The 20,562-nt window shown below is 49.6% G+C and overlaps 1 protein-coding gene across 4 annotated transcripts; it reads right to left on the minus strand.

Moving 5' to 3' along the window:
• Window positions 1–1,543: 1,543 nt before the first annotated feature.
• Window positions 1,544–18,640, minus strand: LOC122385577 (DNA (cytosine-5)-methyltransferase 1-like). 4 transcript variants are annotated; one of them, XM_043373943.1, is made up of 28 exons: window positions 18,509–18,640; window positions 17,107–17,583; window positions 16,755–16,879; window positions 16,007–16,199; window positions 15,537–15,670; window positions 15,049–15,200; window positions 14,613–14,800; window positions 14,219–14,348; window positions 13,873–14,012; window positions 13,431–13,610; window positions 12,859–13,008; window positions 12,483–12,582; window positions 11,892–11,992; window positions 11,450–11,612; window positions 11,041–11,178; window positions 10,630–10,753; window positions 10,264–10,371; window positions 9,763–9,953; window positions 9,301–9,458; window positions 8,892–9,003; window positions 8,440–8,571; window positions 7,995–8,197; window positions 7,696–7,807; window positions 7,267–7,416; window positions 6,727–6,896; window positions 5,344–5,584; window positions 2,917–3,033; window positions 1,544–2,387 (listed from the first exon to the last, which is right to left on the minus strand). In XM_043373943.1, exons 2-28 carry the CDS (start codon window positions 17,472–17,474, stop codon window positions 2,073–2,075), a joined length of 4,395 nt encoding a protein of 1,464 aa, XP_043229878.1. In that variant the 5' UTR covers window positions 17,475–17,583; window positions 18,509–18,640; the 3' UTR covers window positions 1,544–2,072. The 4 variants fall into 4 exon arrangements, with proteins under 4 accessions (XP_043229878.1, XP_043229880.1, XP_043229879.1 ...); XM_043373945.1 differs by having other exon boundaries at window positions 18,460–18,510; XM_043373944.1 differs by having other exon boundaries at window positions 18,343–18,509.
• Window positions 18,641–20,562: the final 1,922 nt, after the last annotated feature.

Consider the following 20,562-nt stretch of genomic DNA (forward strand, 5'->3'; position numbering starts at 1 on the left):
TACGTCACTTTACCTAACAGCATAGGGCTTGCCAAAACAAGGAGTCATAAGTGCCAAGCGTATGTTGTTGTTGGGTTAGGACGCGCAGCTGTTGAGACCCAGGCGTCTAACATACCCAGCGTAAGTGTTTGAGCATCCGCCGAAGAAGAACTCATTCGTCACAGGTGTTGACATGGTGACAAATGTTTCACGATGCCAATCATCTGACCACTTCTTGTCGCGTTTGTTCCATCCAAAACAACAAACAAACACATGATCGTGTACGCACCAGGCGTCTCAGCTCCCCTGCGTCAGACTTCGGCGCTCAGTCAGACCACAGCATGAACTCTGCATGACAATCAGCCGCGGCGCCGGCCGCACTCGCCGTGTGCGCCCCGCCGGAGGCATCCCGGCTGTCCCGTAAATCTGTCGGCACCGTGTCTGTTCAGTCAGCTTTGACGGCGCCGTCCGCGAGCTGCTGACGATGGTTCTTTGAGAGCGACAAACGGGAACAAACAGTCGGCGCAGGCGACCAGCGACGCTCTGGCAGGAGACAGGAACGCACGGATTGACGGCACAGTGGCGGGCGATATGTGGCGACTGCCGACTGCCGAGGTCTCCGTGTGGCTTCCGAGACACATTGCGATGACTAATGGAGGGCTGCGAACACAAATTGCAGGTAACACACTGAAACGTGATTGACACAAGAGCATCGTCCGAGTTTTATGCAGTAAAACGTCTCGCGAAACCTCCGAATCAAGTAACGTAACCCCATCTATTTGCATTGATCGAGGTCGATATCAAAAGCAATATTGGTTTAGCTGATTGAACCTTCAACGGCGCTGACGACAGAGCCACAACACAATCAGCGACGCTCAGGGAATCATGAGCGTTCAGTCACGCTAAGCCTCGCCGCAGAGTCGGCTTCTTCAATGAATGGACGTGACTTGCAGGTGTGAAATACCACGCCGGAGACGGATGGATATGCATACTGACGGCGACCTTTGCAGTTTACCGTTAGCATGTCTCAGCCGATCGGGCCCGCGGCAAGGCTGTTCGACTGGTGTCGGAAGACGGTGGGAGGAGAGCATGACAGTGCATGTATCCCATTCCCGGCTAGTGATGGACCGAGGCCGAGGGCTGAAGAGCCAAACGCGGCTGAAGAAGCCATGAAAAACGAGTCACGCACGAGCGAGTTTTTCGGCCGTCGCGATTCAAAGCACTTGAGAGGTAAAGTGCGGTATCAAGTACTACACTTGGCTGCAGTCCAGAGTAGCGGTGGACGCGACAAGGAAGCTGCAAGTTGCGGTTCCTTTTCAAATTGTGACACATTGCTATGGAACGTATTACTGTTGACATTCAACATATCACCGATATCGCCGAGCCTACTGGCCGGACAGAATCAGGATGCATGGTCGTGAGTACCTACCAGTAGCCATACTGTGCCGTTAACGTTATACTAAGAGTCACCGTGATACTAAGTAGCGATTTCTACGGTACTTAAAAAAATAAGAGGAATACGACAGGAATCTAAACGTTTTGAAGTGAAAAAAAAACATTCAAATAAAACGATACAAAATGTATTAAAAACAGTAAAATACAGTGCCAACTTGGTGACTGTAAAACACATTGACCAATGAACATGCACCCATGACAAAATACACGTAAAAATCACACAATACATTTAAAAACACTTTCGCCCGGAGCCTGTTGAAGATGTTAAAAATCATGGAGCTGTTGAAATTTCATTGATCATTTACAGTTCATCAATTGCGAAGCTCAGGGATTATTCAGGATGGGTAGCGCTAAGATGAAACCAGAATACATGCATTAAAATTTAACTGTTTGAGCTGGCATCAGCCCGCATTCGTTGGCTTCCGGCATAAGTAAAACGATCGATTACCAAAACTTTAAAACATCGAAGTAACATCAAAGATTTCGAAAATTCGTCATTCCCTCTTCCCCCAAACACGCAAGTTCCAATGAAATTTCAGACATGAACATCGGAAGAGAATCCATCCGCTAGCGGCCAAATGTGACACCAAGAGCACTTCTCCCAGTCCATCTAATACACAGCACCACGTCGGTTCCACTCAGCAGTCGACGCCCACCCTTCCATCAGCACTGGATCCGGGCCTGGATCCGTCGTCGGACCCCACCATCCCCTCCGCACTGGACCCGGGTCTGGACCCATCGTCCGACCCCACCACTCCCTCTGCGCTGGAACCGGGCCTGGAATCTCCGGCCCCCTCAGCCGCACCTCCCCTGTTTGCTGCGCTGGAGCCGGGCCTGCTGCCACCCTCCGCCACAGCTCTATCATCGTCTGTCGCCTTCCCAGACTTTACCAGCGACTGGAGAATCTCCCGGCCGATAGCGGCGGCCATCGGAGGCGGCACGGCGTTTCCGATCTGAAACGACGGATAGAGACGGTCAGTTCTAACGTTAGGAGAGAGGATGTGTGGTTTTTCCACGCATGATCACGGTAGTGGGGAGCGAGGTGGTAGTCCTGATAGGAATTGTGGTCATTGGTTTCAAGGCAAATGGGTGACTGCTGCAAGATATAACGGTAAACCGCCGAACGAGCTCAGATACGGTTGAATAGATGTGGGATAGCTTTGCAACAAATGCCAGATGCCAGGGATACGCTAGTCGGTAGAGAATAACAAAGAAAAACGTCATATCCAGACTCCATTGTCGCAAGCCATCTCACCACTCAGAGGCACTGCAACCATATCTATACGCGCCGCCCCATGCAGATGAGACCAGCGAATTGCATACACTTCCATTGAAGTCCGTCCCATCGCTCAGCATGGCATTGCAAGGCCCCGGCAGAAGGGACGGGGGGGGGGGGCAGCCCCAAGGTCAGCCACTGGTCCCCTCACCAGTGACGTGTTCTAGTGTGTGTGTGCAGGGGGGGGGGGGCAGGGGACCACTCACCTGACGGTGCTTCTCTAGGGTGGTACCGAAGAAGCGGTAAGAGTCGGGGAAGCCCTGTGAACGGGCGCACTCGCGCACACTAACCACTCGGTGCTGCTCCGGGTGCAGTACGCGACCCTGCCGGCCGGGGTCAGAGGTCAGCGCCGAGGTCACGTGACCCGAGGTCAACCGGCGACACCGCGACTAAATGAAGGCGGCGACAGGCCGCAGTCGGACAGACGTTCTCAGAACGAGCGCCGTCACCGCGCCCCCAACGCACGGCCGAGCCATAAATTAGACGGACGGACGCAGGTGCGGAGTCGGGCCGCAGGCGACTCCGGACGCGCCGACAGACGCGTTCTCAGACACATCAAGACACGTCAGCGCCAGAGAGGAGTGCCCAGAGACAGTGTTAAAATTCGGACACTGGCGCTGCTGAACTGAGTTGGATATCGCTTACGGCAGTAATGAGCTTATTCACGTAAACCTTAGAAGAATGAGCCTAATGCACCTTAAAATTATTGCGAGCAAAAACATATTGGAATAGCAATTTGAAATAAATATATAAAAACTTATAAGTTAGGTATGAACCGTGAAGATAAGTTGAAAATGCTACTGAGATCAGTTTTAACAACAAGAAAAATCGCCGGCTGCCTGATTTTTTTCCTTATGTCGCCCCCGAATTTCAGCATCCAGACGAAAAACAAAATATCGATGTGAATCATAATAACATCAGCCGGCCTCACTGATATGTTTTCACGTCAGCGGTTATTTTTTATTGCGTGATTGGCTGAACTTGGGGGAGACTTCCAGAAACATAATAGCCGGCTATTTTTCTGTTGGTAACACTTGCCTGTGATAAACAATTTGAAGGAAAACAGGATAAAACAAAAGGGATTCACAAACACGTATAACTAAGAAGGCAGCAAAGAAGATCGTTCAATGAAAAGAGGTAAGGATAGGAAACAGTGTGGTGGCCACTAGCCACCGTTTTATCAGAAGTCCTCACATCCTTATCTGCGCTCGTCTGTATTCGTTACGTTACAGAAGCGTCTGCTTTGTTATCGCATCATCTGTCCTCGTATGATTCCATCCACCGACCTTCATCGCTACTTGCGGTTCAAAGGATCGCAAATCAGCAGAGCGAAGGTGAAGTCATGTACCGAGATTAAAGTAAAAACTACTGAGAACGTTCCCATTGTTTGATGAAAAATGACCATTAGCTACGTGGCCTAATAAAAGAGAATATGCAACCGAAGAATGTTAAAACTCTTCTCGTATGATACCATCAAGCCTCAAAATTCATGTTTATCAAACATGAAGCAATACTGCAACCCAGTTGCCAGTGTCATACATAAATTCAACAGAAATATCGCAACTGTCACCGTCTGTCCAACGAACTTCGACATCAAACAACAAGCTGGTCACATCAACATCAATCATGCCTCTCCATTGCCTCACAGCGAGTCTACTCTCCGGCCTCTTCTGCCGTGACCCCTATCCTTCGTCCCCTCTATGTAGACAGTCATTATTTTCATATGGACTCGAAGCTTCTCCAACAGATGTAGGCTACACTAATTTCCCCATGGACTCGCTGTTTCTCACTTCTCCCGCTCTATTTAGACCGACGGTACCAGTTTTACCATGGTCCGTGGGTTCTCACTGCTCTCCCTCTACGTACTCTTAGCCCGTCCCATGGGTTCGGCAGGGGTTGCTTTCCCCAAGATTACTTTACTAATAGCTTTCCCATGGGCTCAGGGTTTCTGTCCAGTGTCCATCACATTCTCTAAATTCATTACCTGTTTTCCCATTGACTCGCCTTTTCTACTTACTCCCCCGATAGGTGGTCCGTGCCAACTTCCCCATGAGCTCGTAGTTTCTCCCCCCTACGTCGGCCATGCTGTTTGTTTCCCCCATTGACTCGCGGTTTCTCCCCACCAATCACCAAATAATCCGTACCTGTTTCCCATGGTATCACTGTTTCCCACTTCTCTCCCTCTATGTAGTCAGTCCGTACCTGTTTTCCCGTTGGCTCGGGAGTCGGAGTCTTTCCCCAATCCATCCCTACATACCCGTTGAAGGACTGCTCCGGTTGTTTTTCAATAGAAAAACACAATTCTAACGAATAGTGTTTGTCTTTTCAAACAACCTGCGGTGATCTCGTACCCGTTTCTCCATGGGCTAATGATTCCTACTGACCACATACTCCGTACCTGTTTTCCCATGGGCTCACTCTGTTTCTCCCTACCCTCTCTCTATGCATCCCGTCCGTACCTGTTTTCCCATGGGCTCGGAGTTCTCAGTACGAGTGCTATCCCTCTATGTATCCCGACCGTACCTGTTTTCCCATGGGCTCACGATTCCTGCATCCACTTAGACCGTACCTGTTTTCCCATGGGCTCGGAGTTCTCAGTAGGAGTACTCTCCCTCTATGCATCCCGTCCGTACCTGTTTTCCCATGGGCTCGGGGTTGGTGACGGTGGTCGAGAAGAACCCGTCCCACTCGAGCCGTCCGTACAGGCCGGCCCAGTGGTTGTGTCGGTTGCCCGTGTGTGGCAGACACCAGGGCAGCAGCGTGCCGTACTGGCGGTCGGCAGGGTCGCACGGCCGGCCGCCGGCGCACGCGCACACCCCGCGCAGCCGGCCGCCCGCCGAGCGGCCGTTCTTCTTGTCATGGTGCGTGTAAAGTCTGCGGGGAGGTGCGCGTGTTAACGGTATGTAAACGCAATGAATCAAATCGAATCATATGGTCGTTTGTAGCTGATCACATCGGTTTGAGTTACACAAGCCATGTTACCAGGTCCTGAGTATGAGTGTTAGCAGATAGCAATGTCACCGAACAATAAGACAAGAAGGACAGCACTATGCTATTTGATGCTTACATTCGTTAGAGATTTCACACTTGTAATACCAACATCAAATAAAGTTTTATCCGGCCTCCTGAGAAACTACAAAAACAAACAAGTCGTCTAACCAACAACTCTCAGTTTCACTCTCCCATTCGCGGAGAGGATAGAAAAGACGGTAATATACGCGAGCCGACGACAGAGGCCCATCCGGTCCCGGCGCCGGGATGAGACCCACACAGTGACCTTGTTCCCTCGTCACACCAAATCAGCGAACAGCGCGCGTTCCGGCCGCGCCGCCCAATCGACTACATAATTCATTAGCGCCCGGGCGCCGTCAGAGCCACGGACCATAAAACGAGAAATTCCCGCCACGCTGTAGACCTCTTAGGCAAGTATTTCCAGAAGTGCGAGGAAACTGTTCAGTCAAGGTCTTTCGGACGCGAAATTCGCAGAAGGAACTGAAAGAAATACATCAAACCCAGCCCTGATTTATCAGTCTGTCGCTAGGTGGCTCCGGATGCTTTTCATTTATGGACATCAGGTGAATGATATAGCACGAATGAGGAAAAATGTAACCTTAAAATTGTGACAAAAAAAAAAAAATCACCATAGTTTTTCTCCTTCGTGAACAGGCAAAAAATTGCTGACCTGTCAGAACCACGTTAGCTGCAGTCGTTATATTTAGCCTTTAACTTCAAAATGTAATCCTTTTCCGTTTCACAGTGAATTATTAGTCGAGCAAGAGATCGGATTTAAATCTGACCGGAAACAGTAATGCTACCTACTTCTCATACTCATCGGTCTACGATACTGGAGTCTGGCTTCGATTTCTTTCACCTCACGTCTCACGATCTCACCAAACTCCGAGCTATTCCCAGCTTACTCCTAAACTCTCAATGCGCCGTCTAGCTCCGTAACTCCCCCAATGCACCGGCCAACTCCATAATCCCCCCCCCCCCACACCCACACAACAACAACTCACAGAACTCTGGACGTGGAGCCGTCGCTGAGCCGGACGGCCAGGTTGGGCAGGTCCCGCCAGTCGCTGCCCGGCGCCGTCGGCACGTGGCGGATGCGCGCCTCGATCAGCGGCGCCATCTCCTTACACACGTGGTCACGCAGCACAGTGGTCTCCGTGGCACCGGCGCGCATCTGTGCAGAGGAAGGCGGCGGTCATAAGAGGTTACAGCGAAACGAGTAATTAAAACAGCACCTATTCAAACAGGGATAGCTCTGCAATTAACTACTATTTTGGATAATTATACTACCTATTAGTTATTACTAATTATATTCTCGCATACTTCTTGGCACACATCTATCTAGGCTACGAGAAAAAGATAGTCCGCTCAGTACATGCCAATATCTAGCGTTTACCACATTGACTGTCCAATATGGTAGCCGGTAGGTTTGTCGGAGCTGACTGAAACATGGTCTCAGACCCACGTTGGCTGCTAGTGTGTGTTTTCAAATACTACCCGCGAACACGTGTTCACCTCCCTAACGTTTGTGAGCCGGCACGCACCATTCTCTGGAAGTGGGAGGCGGCGTCTCGGTCGTAGGCCATCTGCTCGTGTTTCTCGCCGTTCCTGATCTCGGGAAGGTCCGACATGGCGTCCCGCACGGTCACCGTTCGGTACGGGGCCGACTTGATCCACTGACACGTCGATATGTACTGCGGGAAACGGACACCGTCACAAGTTACTGCGGATAGACGACAATCATGGAGAATGTTGTGTACGGGAACATACCCGGCCACGATATTTATTAACACAATGTTCTCTAGGGGAATAACCCGGCCACGATATTCATTAACAGTCATTGATTTAGGAAACGACAGAGAGCTGAGTGATTAGCCAAGGCCTCAACAGGGGAGCAGCTTAAGTAACAGAACTATAACGATCACTAAATGTTTATGGTGATCGTCGAGACACTTCCGCTCAGCGGATCTTACCTTGGTGTCCTCCATGACGACGGCTAGTGACGAGGCGCGGAGCGAGAACACGTGCTGGGGCTCCGGGTACAGCGGGAGGCGGTAGCCGGGTGCTGAGGCCAGGATGATGGCCCTGGAACGGCACACACGATGGGCAGTTAGTTAACAGAAACTGAGGTCAGAAAGCAGCAACGGCGAGCAGAAAAGAATGACGAAACTCGATATACTAGGCACAACACAGCGACAGAACCCGTCTCGTGAACAATAATTAAAGTCGACACATATAACATCTTGATTAACCTATTGATGACCCCACGCACCGTCGTCGGGTCTGCGGCACGCCGTAGTTGCCCGCCTGAAGCACGCCGAAGCCGCACTGGTAGCCCATCTTCAGCAGACAGGCCAGAGTCAGGCGCAGCACCATGTTGGCCTTGTACGAGACGAAGTTACGCACGTTCTCCAGAATAAAGTACTTGGGCCGGTAGAAGTCGCAGAAACTCAGGAAACTCACAATCAGAGAGTTCTGGAAAACGAAATCACATATGTAAAAAAATATGTTGGTCACACAACACGATAATAAAAGACAGCGTATGGATTGGAGACTTGACAGTTGACAAGATAAAACAGCACAAAAAACGATCGACTTTTTTGGCGGGGGGGGGGGGGGGGGCAGGAAAATTCTAAATTGCGATAAAATATCATTATTGCGTAATTGTTATTGTCAGTATACATATTCCACTACGGTCATGGTCAGTCCTTACGCACCTTGAACTGCGAGTACTGCCGCGAGTTGAAGCGGTTCATGCCGGAGAACCCCTGGCAGGGCGGACCGCCGCAGAGCAGGTCCACCTCCCCGGGCCGCGGCAGTCGCTGGCCGCTGGCGTTCAGCTCCGCTCCCTGAGAGACGGGACACGGGGGTCGCGGGTAGGTCAGTGAGTGATGACTCCGTGACCCGTGGAAGCGTCAGCGGGTAGTGACACGGACTAATGGGGATTGGGGAACGAAATGCTCAATTATGCGATGATGGCATGCCACCATGACCAATACTTTCGACATCAACAAGTACTATTACGAAGCTAACAACCCAAAATTATGTGCCAGTAGATCAGCGGTAATTCCTTCAGTACCAAACGAAAATCTGAACGTTCTCTAGTGGTTTCTAAGCTCTCCAGCTCCGCCCGAGTTGCGTTCGGAGCTGCCGCCGCCCGCCCACTTACATCGATGGCGAGCTGCAGCAGCTGGTTGCAGTCGTCTGAGAACACGGTGGCCTGCGGGTTGTTGAGGCGGTACGCGTTCGCCGCCGGCTGGCTCACCTCGATCGCCCACAGACTGAAACGTTAACCAGGTACAGGAGCTGTCAGTGGGGTGATGGAAGTCATGGAAGGCGATGTAGCAATAATTTTGATGATGGAAATTTAAAGGCGCCGAAACAATCTTTATATAACTTACAAGAAATACAGACAGAAAGCGGGAGTCACAAAATCGGTGAAAAAAAAATGTTGTGGAGTGATGCAACTTAACGTAACAGGACAGCTGAGGCCATCACAACTATTCACGATGAAGCCAACCTGCCGACATCTCAGCAGCACCCAACCAACCCCCGAGACATGCTCGCCCACGGCTCACCTCTTGGCCACTCCGACCTGATGCAGTCCCTCGGACAGACCTCCACAGCCAGCGAACACGTCCAGGGTGCGCAGAGGCGTCACAGTCGGGTGGTCGGGCGGGGTGGTCGGCGGTGGGGCGCTGCGGTCGGCGGCCGCTCCCTTACCCTTACCGCGGCCCTACCGAGTGAGGAAGTAGTCAGACGCCGGCGACTCGTGGCATGCATGATAGGTTATGTGCATAACATAATCCTTTTGCCCTTGTTAGAGCTGCTGTTGTGTTATGAGAGCAGCTCGCAGGGTTTAAGTTAAATAAAGCTTCGATTCGAAACATTTCTTCCACAAAACGGGAAAGGAAAACTTTGAAAGGCGTGCAAAAATAGCATCACAACACAAGCTACCACCAAACAATTATAAGCCGTTGCTGATACCCAACCATGCCCAACGCTACATCCTAGTCCCCCAACCATACAGCTGAACTCACCTTTCCAACGAGTCCCATGCGTCGGGCCACTGGCGGGGGCTCGACAAACTTGCGCTCTGTGGTGTCGTAGGCCTCGGTGAAGTAGAAGCGGTGCGGCCCGGACCGGCGGTATTCCTCCGGGGTGTTGGAGAGGTTCTCGCCGTACACCACGTGACACCGGCCGGCCACAAGGCGGAACGGCACGGATACCTCTGTGATACAGGAGCTGTCAGTGGGGCGATAAAAGTCATAAAGTCGATAAAGTCGGGGGGAGGATAAACGGTAAAAAAAGACAGGCGATTCGCTAGCACCAGCTGACGGGTAGGAATACAAGAACACTCATTGTATTGTAGAAGTAAAAACTAGGAAATATTGTTATTCAAACAGTTTTGTTAAATGTTGCTTGTTAAATGCATCTTGTTTGTTTCGTGGGCTATTAACTCAACAACAACAAGTCAACAGCCCACGAAAACAAACACAAGGAGTGCCCGAATCCGAAGCAGCCGCCGCTCGGCACCGTACCTTCGCCGCTGTAGTAGAGCATGTGCAGATCGTTGTGGACCGATCCCTCTGCGCCCCGGAAGGTGTCCTCCGGACGGTAAAACTTGGTGACGCGTATAAACACCTCTCCTGGAGTGGGCGTGGTAACGGTATGTACGTTAGAACATTTTTTTCCACTACAGGGCCGGTTGTCATGTCACGAAATGAATCAGCCACAAGATTGACATGACAAAATAGCCATACTTCCGACTACAAGCACTAAACATTTCCCATTCCTTATTCCCATTCAAGCCTTATTGCCCTCGTTCAACGAAAGGTTTGTCCATTGCAAATCTGCGTTAAAAACAGCTCCCCTTCAACCGATCCCCACTCGGAGTCGGTTCTTACCCGCCCGGTCGGTGAAAATCTCTGTGATGCGGCCGATCCGGAACGGTTCCGGTGTCTCCTCGTTCGAGCCCTTCACGTAGCTGGTCTGTTTCCGGTAGTACTCAGGGTACATCTCTTCATCCACCTGTAATCAACATAGGTGATATCTGTGAATCGGACGAAATTTATTCTTTATGCAGCTTTAATTCGGACACCGCTTGGAACGTTAGAAATAAGGGTTGGGGATATCATTGGGCTTTATGGCGCATCGAATGCAATGGTCATTTTGCATCTATGGAAAGACAGGACATAGATAGAAAGGCACAGGGCAATAAATATACTTATAGCCCATTTTGTGAGCATTATTTCACCACAATGCCTCAACATTCCTCGCCAAATAGCAGCAAGGTTACCTGACTCAAGATGACTTACCTGACTGAGGTCGAACTGTTTGGTTTTCTTGCCGACCCAGGACTGGCGCGGTTTGAGATTGAACGCCTCGGGCTGGAGGAAGACACACTCTCCCACCGTGTACAGTTCATCCTGGAGGCGGACCTGGCTGTACCGGGTCTGCGGGAAGGAACATAGCCATCAGAGTTCAGTCAGTAACGAAAACACACTAGCGCTGTCAACGTGCTAAAGACCTTCGGGCCAAAATGGGTAATTGGCATACGGATGGCAAATGTCAGCACAAACAGCACAAACAGGGTATAAAATCTATGAATTGCAGCGAAGTGAAGCAGGTCCCTGACAACACAACCTATAATTTCAACCAGTTATACAACACAAACACAAAATCAGCCACCCATACTCCACACTTTTTAACTATGACGACCCTGACCTGATGTTTGCTGGTATCCCCCTCCAGTTTGTTGAGCGGGGTGGGTGTGCGGCGCTTCTCCTCGATAGCGAGCGACTCGCAGCAGACACAGAAGGCCAGCCGGCCATCGCTGTTCTCCGGGACGGGAGGCACGTCCTCGAACCGGCCGAACTCCGGGTGGTACCTGGGGAGGTGATGGAAGGGTAGGTGAGTTGGCGGGCAAGGCTGCTGCTGAAGTGTAATCTCCCTGCAGCGGTATTACGAGCAGAGGGACGAGGAGGAGCTAAAGCGAAATTTTGGAATGTGTATTTTTGACTTCCGGTTAAGTGGAGACGCATAAATAAATTTTATCGACAGAGCAACAGTTAAAATTAAGCATTTTCTTTGTGTCCTCGATACAACATTTTTTTTTTTTTGTAGGCGACTTTCGTTCGTTAAATGTCCACGAAGAGTGAAGACTCACTTTTTCTGGAACCAGAACGTGTCGGCCTCGTTGTCAGCGACGTGGGAGGACTCCCTGGCGGCGAACCAGCCGGCCGCCTGACTCCGGTCCAACACTCGGGCCTGCGAGGGAATAAAGTCAGTTGGATCGGAGGAGTCTCAGCGACGAGACCCCAGGTAATGTGCGGCGAACTGCGACGATTGAAGGAAAGCCAGCATACATAACGTCGCTGCAAATGCTTCCAAGATAACCTTTTAGAAATGGTGAAAGAATATGATGCGACATCATCACTAAATTATCAACTGCTGTCTCGTCCGCTACCGCGTTTTATATCAGACGAACGAGCCCTGCATATTGTGAGAAGCAGTCCCACAGATCAAAGTGCCATCTTGTGTCTGAATCGTGAACTAGCCCCACCTGTCGTGTGATGGGAGTCGAGCGCCATGTCCTCACACTCGTCAGTGACGTGAATATCACCTCACCTGTCGTGTGATGGAGTCAAGCGCCATGTCCTCACACTCGTCAGTGACGTCAATATCACCTCACCTGTCGTGTGATGGAGTCGAGCGCCATGTCCTCACACTCGTCAGTGACGTGAAGTTATCACCTCACCTGTCGTGTGATGGAGTCGAGCGCCATGTCCTCACACTCGTCAGTGACAAATAGCTCGGTCGGCTCGGCCGTCTCGCCAAGGAGGGTGTCCTGGCCGCGACTGAAACAGAACAACCGGTCAGACAGTGGACGGGACACAGGTAAACAACAGCTGAGCTTCTACAAAAAGGGCGGGATCATCTGTCGTCCGATAAAAACCCTGGTATCAACATAGCCTTCAAACTTCAGATTAGTTTGCAACAACTTACAGAAAGAACATTAGATACTTGCCAGCATGACTTATCAGTTCAGTTTTTGTTTCGAGTTCAGGCCCTTCATATAAATATAAACTACAAACATTTCGTACGCGAACCAGCCAAGCTGAGACATGCCTTACCAGAACCAGGAGGCGTGGAAGTAGCGCTGTCCGCCGGCCGTCTCCCAGAGGTACTCGATGCGCGCGATATACGGCAGCTGGCCGGTGACGTCCGACTCGACGACCACACAGTCACCCACTGACAGACGCTCCCCGTTCACATCGACCGCGCTGCCGGCAGGGCAGGTCAGGTCAGGTCAGGTCAGGTCAGCGGCAGGTCAGCGGCAGGTCAGCGGCAGGTCAGGACAGCCCTAGCCAACAGACGGCACTAACGATCCGTAATTTGGCGATCAGCGAATGATCACTGCGTGGCGAAAATATCCAGGGAAAGTAAGCTACCAGAAATCGAATAACGAAAATGGATCATAACGAAGTATCATAAATCAATATCGAAATCAATCATAACGAAAATGACACGAACGCCAGAGAAATGACTTGCACCTATCAAACCAGGGTCTCTTACAGAGCACATCAAACGCACAAACTTTAATCAATCCTTTCAGCGTAGTCCATCTGTAAATCAAGAGACGTTCAAAGACACGAGTCTTTCCACATATGCTTCATCGTTCGCGCATTACCGCCGTCCCACTCACCCGTAGTACGTCCGTCCTCCGTGCGTGCCGCGCGGCGCGTCCACCCAGGTGCAGCTCAGCGACTGGCGGCGCACCCGGTGGGGACGGTGCACGGGCACCTCGGCCGTCCTCGCCGGGTCCTCTTTGTCCTCCTCCTCGCCATCCGAGTCCTCCGCCTCTTCAATCGCCATATTTGGACATCTGAGAGGTGTGAGAGGGGAGGAGGCGGTGATAGGAGTTACATATGGGTGAGCGAGAGGTAAGTAGTACAAGATGATACCATGTCAAGCTTTACGATCACACTACTTGATGAAATAAACCAATTCAGGACACAAGAGTGGCAAGACATTCGTGCATTGGATTTGCTAAGGTCACGTCCTAATAAGCAATCGACTGACATTGCGCATCCTTACACAGGTTGTCGGAGATGAGCAAGAGGCCCCAGCGGATCTGCCCGACTGACCTGCGGTTGATGCAGCACTGTTTGCTGCGCCCGCTGCCGCCAAACTTGGTCATGTCCTTGCAATGTCGGCACTCGCCACAGTCGGGCTGCTGGCAGGCCTCACAGACGCCGCAGCGCGTGCGACGTGGGCCCTGCTTCATCTGAGAAAATGGACAGGGGAGATATGTCATCTGTGCAAAAGCTGGTGTACTGTAATTCACATCCGTCATGACAAAAGTGATATTACTTTTTGGAGGAAAATGACTACGTTTACAACTTTTTGACAGTGCTACAATGTATTTGGATAAAAAAGACGGTCTATGGCAGAGGCTCGGCGAGTGTTAAAACTCGAACGCCAGTTGCGTACCTTATCGTCGTTCTGAATCTGTCCCTTGAAAAAGTTCTCGAACAGATCGGAGACGAGCGGCGTGGTGGTGGCCTTGGTCATTGGAGCGGCTGTGGGCTTCTTCACGCGGGTAACCTTCCGGATGGCGCGGCTGAGAACAGAGGGGAAGTCGCGTCAGGCTACAATAAGTTGGATTCACTACAGCGAGAAGAATTGCTATTGCAGACTATGTGCAGCAAGCGAGCTTGCCACTATGGTTAGCGATCACATTCTGGGAGAGCAAGTAGCTAACAGTGCAAATTACAGCACAAGGTGCTGTCCCGTTTCCTCCCAAGTATCTGTGCCTTCCCGCGATCGCCCTGCCGTTTCCGAGACCACTCCAGCCTCTACATGAGCCCATCCCGCCGTCTCTCACCGTTTTCCGAGCGTCACTCCTGCCAGTTTGATGAGCGCTCGCACACAGACAGTGGTCAGTAGCTGATTCTCCTCGTCGCCGCCTGCCAGGTCGAAACTCTGCACCTGATCGACCACAAACTGGGCGTGTCGTAGCAGACAGTCCTCGGTGAAAGAGTCCGTCCCCAGACCGGAGGGGGGCACCGTCGTCTGGTGGAGAGGAAGGGGGGGGGGGGGTCAGTGGACCGCAACTGCATGCGATGCCAGTGAGATGCACTCCAGTAAGGGTTAATATTCAACTATAATCCGATAAATTAGGGCCATTTCCGTCACATGCGCATTTCCCGGTGTGGTAGATCTGTCTTGATTAAATGCTGGTAATGATTCGCTTACTGCAGTATCAACTAAGAAACGAAAATTTAGTAAAGGTTTGTCGAAAGCCTAGCCAAAGGCCTCACCTGCAGTTTGTTGAGGAGGTCCTCGTAGGTGGCGAACATGTTGTCGCTGACGAACTCGATCACCAGTTTGGACATGTAGATCTTCTCCCGGACGGAGTCCATGATGGGCGCGTACTCGGGGCTCGGCTCCATCAGGTAATACTCGGCGCAAGCTGGCACAGGTGGGAAATACATTGAAAAGGGCGTCATTTAGGTCGCAAAAATAAGTGCGATCGTGATTAATATCGGCAGCAATGGCAATTACTCGGACGACCGAGGTTGCAGTTATTCACTTACTTAAAATAGGAAAAACTAATTTACTTTTTAATCTGATCCATAACTCCTTCTAAGTCGATGCTAAAATGCCAATGAGTCAATTTCCAATTCCATCCAAACTATGTGTGGCAATGCACGTTGTAGGTATGTATCATCTTAGATTCCGCACCCCACTTGTTTCAGGCCATCGACATGGGGTCCTATTTTCCAACAACGCCTCCCCTTACACACACCTGTGGTGAAGCCGACCAGGGCCAGCTCGCCGCCGTCGAAGCCCGTTGTCCACCACTCGTTGATGGGCCCGACGTTCATGCACGGAACGCCGTTCTCCGCCGAAGGGTCCTCCTCAAAGATTGGCTTCATATAGCTGCGCAAATGAGAACTAATGTTAGATGGAGATAACACAATAGCCAGCAGACCGGAGATACACCCGGCTTAGACGATAGCTGAATCAACACCATAAAAGTGCGAGACACGAAGTTCACTGGCTTCTTATTACAACCACATTACAACGTAATATTTACCGTGGGTAAATATCATGTTTACTGCTCAGATCTGTGTACATAGGTACCACGAACTACGGCGACATTCTACAAATAATCACGCCAAAACACGGTAGCGCCAAATTGCATAAACTTCATCTATAACATTTTTAAGCACTAAGCATATACTCAACGTCAAATGCATTCGAGATTGAACTAACCCGGAGAAGAGCAGTTCGACGTTCCTCTCGATGAGTCCTGAGTCGAACGGACACAGGTGGCCGTGCTGGTCGTAAATAGAAAACTGGGTGAGCTTGTGCTGTGGTCGCTCGTCGCACTCCTGAACAAACTCCTCCTCGCCAGTGAACAGAGCCAGACGCGGGTCGCAGAGAGCCACGTACTCGTCCATCGCGCCTGGGGGAGAGGGGAGGGAGAGACAGAGGGTGAGGGTTGTGATGGATCAAGTGATGTGATAATATACTCAACACCACGTCCCCTAGTTCGGTTGGTGGAGGCGAACTAGTTCAGTTGGCTGGTCAAACTCCAGCTGACGAAAACCCGGAATCCAGTTACTCCGGCGCTCGATGTATGATACTCCTGATGGTGATGGTCTGCAATTCAGTTAGTTTGGTCAGTAAACTAAACAGTCAAGTTTCAAGCCACGCTTGAAACTTGACTTGTTAAGTTTTGATAGCCACGATAAGCATTCAGATTGTTCCGATTCCATCCAGAATCGCCCGGTAGGAGACGAAGCAAGCGTAACAAGCTCTTCTTTACGCGGGCTTCGTTAATTCGTCCATTTAAACATTGGGGTAAAAATAAAAAGAACAAGATAAAAATAAACAATGAAAGTAAGTGATTCTTATTACGATACCTACGAGCATAAGAAAAGTTATGCACAGTTAGTCCACGACTCCGCAGGTGATACAGATGACCGCCATACCACAGTTCCCGCCGGTAGGTACCTACCATCCGGGTGGCCCTGGCAGGTGCGGGTGTCTGGTGACTCCAGCAGCTGACGGCACGTTCCACAGCGGGCCGGAAGGGCCTGCACTGGTCGAGCCTGCTGCGTGGCACCATTTGAATCACTGTTTCTGAGGGAGGTCAGAATATGGCAGTGACAGAACAACCTTGCAGGGTTGAGGTCAGTTGATTTGACAAGAGGGTTAGCTGATTAATGGTGTTGGTTGATAGAATGAAGTCAGCAAGTATTCTGAAAGTTCCTTACATAAAAATGAGCATAACATGCAATAAATGAAAATGTATGGAAATGCTAATGCTGTGCCATGTAGGTAAAGCAAGAAAGTAAAATATAACTTACTTTTCTTTTTCATTGTCATTTATTCCTGTTTTCACTTTCTTTAGAATTTGATCTTCTTCTTCTTCATTTTCTTTGATGTCTCCTGATTCCTTCTTGCTTCCATTTGCCTGCTGGGATTCTTGACTTCTCCTGCTCTTTGCCATGAAGCTGGTCAGAGTGATCTGGCCACCACTGGCAGCGCCCCGGCGACGCCGACCTCGTCTGACACCTGTTGATGGGGGAGTTTTCTTTTCTGTTTTAATTTCTTTCATGTGAACATCATCAGCTTCACCAATGTCTGCCACTGCCTTGTCACGGGAGCTTGCTTGAGGGCTTGAAGAACCCACAACTTCTGTTGAGCCACCATTTTCCAGGTCAACAGAATGCATATTTTCTATGAATGTTGAGTTTCTGTTGCCAGATTGTGACTGCAGTGTTTGGAACAGGGCTCAGCACAATGCCCTCAGCATATCAATATAAGTTGAAGCTTGACTCAACCTGAAAGAATAAGGGTACTGGTAAGGAAAAAATAAGGCAGCCTTATCATCACGTGGCAAAAGTGATCAAAACACAGGAAATTCAGTCTACCGTGATCTTTTTCACAATTATTTGTTTTCCTTGTCATGGTTTGACTTGACCCAGGGCGGTGATTCAAAACAGCATGCTGTGCGCAGCATTGTATTAGGTTTCCATGGAAACATCAAGCTCACATGCTCCCAGTCCCAACAGCCGAACCTGTCTCAAACGCCGCACCATTGCACTGTGCAGTAGGTAGTGCACACTGCACTGCAGTGCCAGGCCATGAAACACAGCCCGTGTCAATGTAAAATAGCATGATTGCCAGTTGCATTCATATTTAGGGTTTCCAATTTTTTTTTTATAAATTTAGTCCGAACCTTTTGATAGGAAGGATTCACAAGGACAGAGCCACCGCTAAGCAAAGCTTGTTGCGGTGACCCTGCCCTCTACCCTCCGATCGCGCAATTCCAGTTCTATGGCAGAATTTATAGTCCAAAGTTTAACGTGCGCACATAGCCGCGCACGGCCGGTCCCCTCACTGACTTCGCCTGGCTACGGCCTGCCACCAACCGCAACCATACCTTCAGGAGGCCCATAAATGTCGAGCGCCCGTCGCGCTTCGAACCCGGACTGTTATAACCGGGAACGCGTGCTCTCACCACGCGGAGTCCAACGCTCTACCAACTGAGCTACGGGACCGGCAAAAGCAATGTCTAAAAAAACAAGGGTCATACCTACCTAATAAAAATGTCCCCTGGCTGGGTGCATTTCAATTGTTATTTCTGTACAATCAACATATCAATATGGCTGTTTTTACTGAATTATGAGTCTGCGTGTGCTTAAAATGATTTTTACCTCTACATGGTTTCCTATCCTATGCTACAAATCAATATCAAATACTTACTGACGACAGCTGAAATTACGGTCTTTTATTTTCCATACGGGCTAAAATAAAAGATTGTGTGTGGTGCATGAGCGTCGTTCCATCTTGAAATCGCGCGCAAAAATTTGGCGGGAATAGCTACCAAATGAGAATAGATACCTTTATTGTCCGAAATAAGTATTTTGAAAGCAATGATTGAAAAATAACATTCATGCAATATTTCATACAAATATTAGAAAGTGCAATTAATCAGCATAAAATGTAGCCTTCTGATGAAAATGAATTCATTTATATGACTTTTTTCTCAAGTGTTTGTAACTTTTCTCTGGCACGTAGAGAGAAACTTCATAGAGCATAGAGAAATAATTTGCTACAACAACAGCGCACTAGAGATGAAGAACGGCGCAATGACGCCCCCGCCCCCTTTATTTCAATGCCGTCCATGGGCTCTGGTATTAACTGGATAATTCGCCAGCTGACGCCGTATGGTGGCGCTAGTGGAGCAGCACCATATGACGTCAGCAGAAAACACCGTGAGCAGCTATGAAATGGGAGCGAGCACCACGGAAATATCGAAAGGTGATGGACATGTACTGACTTTGGTCATTCAAGTACCACCAACACCATACAAAAACCAAATAGTATCATCAAGACTGATTCTGGAATCGATTCGTTCGGGTATTTAAAACACACAAAAAATGTTTGTTACCGAATTCTGAAACAGTATAAGGATATTCTTGTTCCTTACTTTTACCTTGTGGAGTACTTTTACTTGCTTTCTAGTGCGCCCATCACTATCTTGAAATCTGGATTGCAACGCTGTAGGAAAACTTTTTTTTTCATTTGTCATTTCTTCCACTTTTGAGCAGTGATAATTTATTTGGTTTTATACATTAAATAATGAAGACGGCTCCTAACTTTTTAGGGATCTGCAGTGGCCCAGAGAGCAAAATCAGATATTTTCTAGAAACTTGAGGCCACTATTTTCTTACCTGCTAGATAATATACAAATATTGACATGTAAAGAATGATACGGGTGTATTATTCTGCAGAAATATCAATTCAAAGTATTTAAATTTTTCAAGAACCTTTTTAAAATCTTACATAATGACTTCTTTTAATACAAGCTGGAAGCAATTTCAATCAATAAAGCAGCACAAGGCAGTACATTGAGCTACGATGATCCATAACCAATCGGCACCTGCAATTTGATTGATCTTCGAGATGTACCCTGCCTCTGTTCCCTGACTTTCCCTTTTCGTTGTAACGGGTGAAGTGAATATTCTGTGAATATTCTTCTGACAGTCAGTTTTTAGTCCTACATTACGTTGTCAATCAGATTTAATTGGTTCAAAAACCGTCGTAGTCCGTCTCATTCGCAGTCTACATCTCCACATGCGCACCCATACATGCTCAAAATTTTCACTACGCATGTACTATGTACCCTGTAGCGTATCCTGATGAAAAATGTTTTGTTGAAATCAGAGACACTTCCCAAGGTAGGCCATAGTCCATGGCCATATATTTAAGTCAAAACAGATGAAACAGATAAACACAATTCCAATCATCAAGTCAACCAGCATCGACAATCTGCACATAAGTTCTAAACCTATTGTAAGACTACATTGTATTCAAACTTTGTATTGCAGAAGGGTGGAAGCTGCATGGAATTATGCGACAATTTCAGCGTGCATCCACGCTCGAAAGAGCAGGGTTAATTGTAACAATGTCAATACCATAACAATAACGTAATTGTAGGTGTTGTGATTCGGTTGTCTCTTGTCTGTGCTGGCCATTGCGCGGGCGGTCCAGCGGCGGAACTCGGCTTCGCCGCCGTGGCGCGCTGGCAGTTGCTTCTTCTTCTTCTTCTGCATCCCATCGCCAACTCGCTCAGGGGGGCGGCGGCGCAGGCGGGTCGAGCGGCGGCTCGGTCCGCCCAACATCCTCGATGAAGGTGACGACCTTCGTCGCCGGGCCGCCGAGGACGTCGACCAGGCGAGGGTCGACACCCCAGCGGCGGCGGCGGGCCGCCTCATAGGCCGGACAATCGGTCAGTAGGTGCGCCGCGCTGTCGG

Source organism: Amphibalanus amphitrite, unplaced genomic scaffold (genome assembly GCF_019059575.1).
Source record: "Amphibalanus amphitrite isolate SeventyFive unplaced genomic scaffold, NRLGWU_Aamphi_draft 000224F_arrow, whole genome shotgun sequence".
NCBI classification, from domain to species: Eukaryota; Metazoa; Arthropoda; class Thecostraca; order Balanomorpha; family Balanidae; genus Amphibalanus; species Amphibalanus amphitrite.

Bases quoted from the DNA above. Each gene is read 5' to 3' on its own strand.
- LOC122385577 (XM_043373943.1), bottom strand. From the start codon at position 17,474: ATGCATTCTGTTGACCTGGAAAATGGTGGCTCAACAGAAGTTGTGGGT. The intron at 11,179-11,449 runs GTCAGGGTCGTC...TCCTTCCCGCAG, and splicing joins GGGATACCAGCAAACATCAG to ACCCGGTACAGCCAGGTCCG. The intron at 7,808-7,994 runs GTGCGTGGGGTC...GTGCCGTTCCAG, and splicing joins GTGCCGCAGACCCGACGACG to GGCCATCATCCTGGCCTCAG.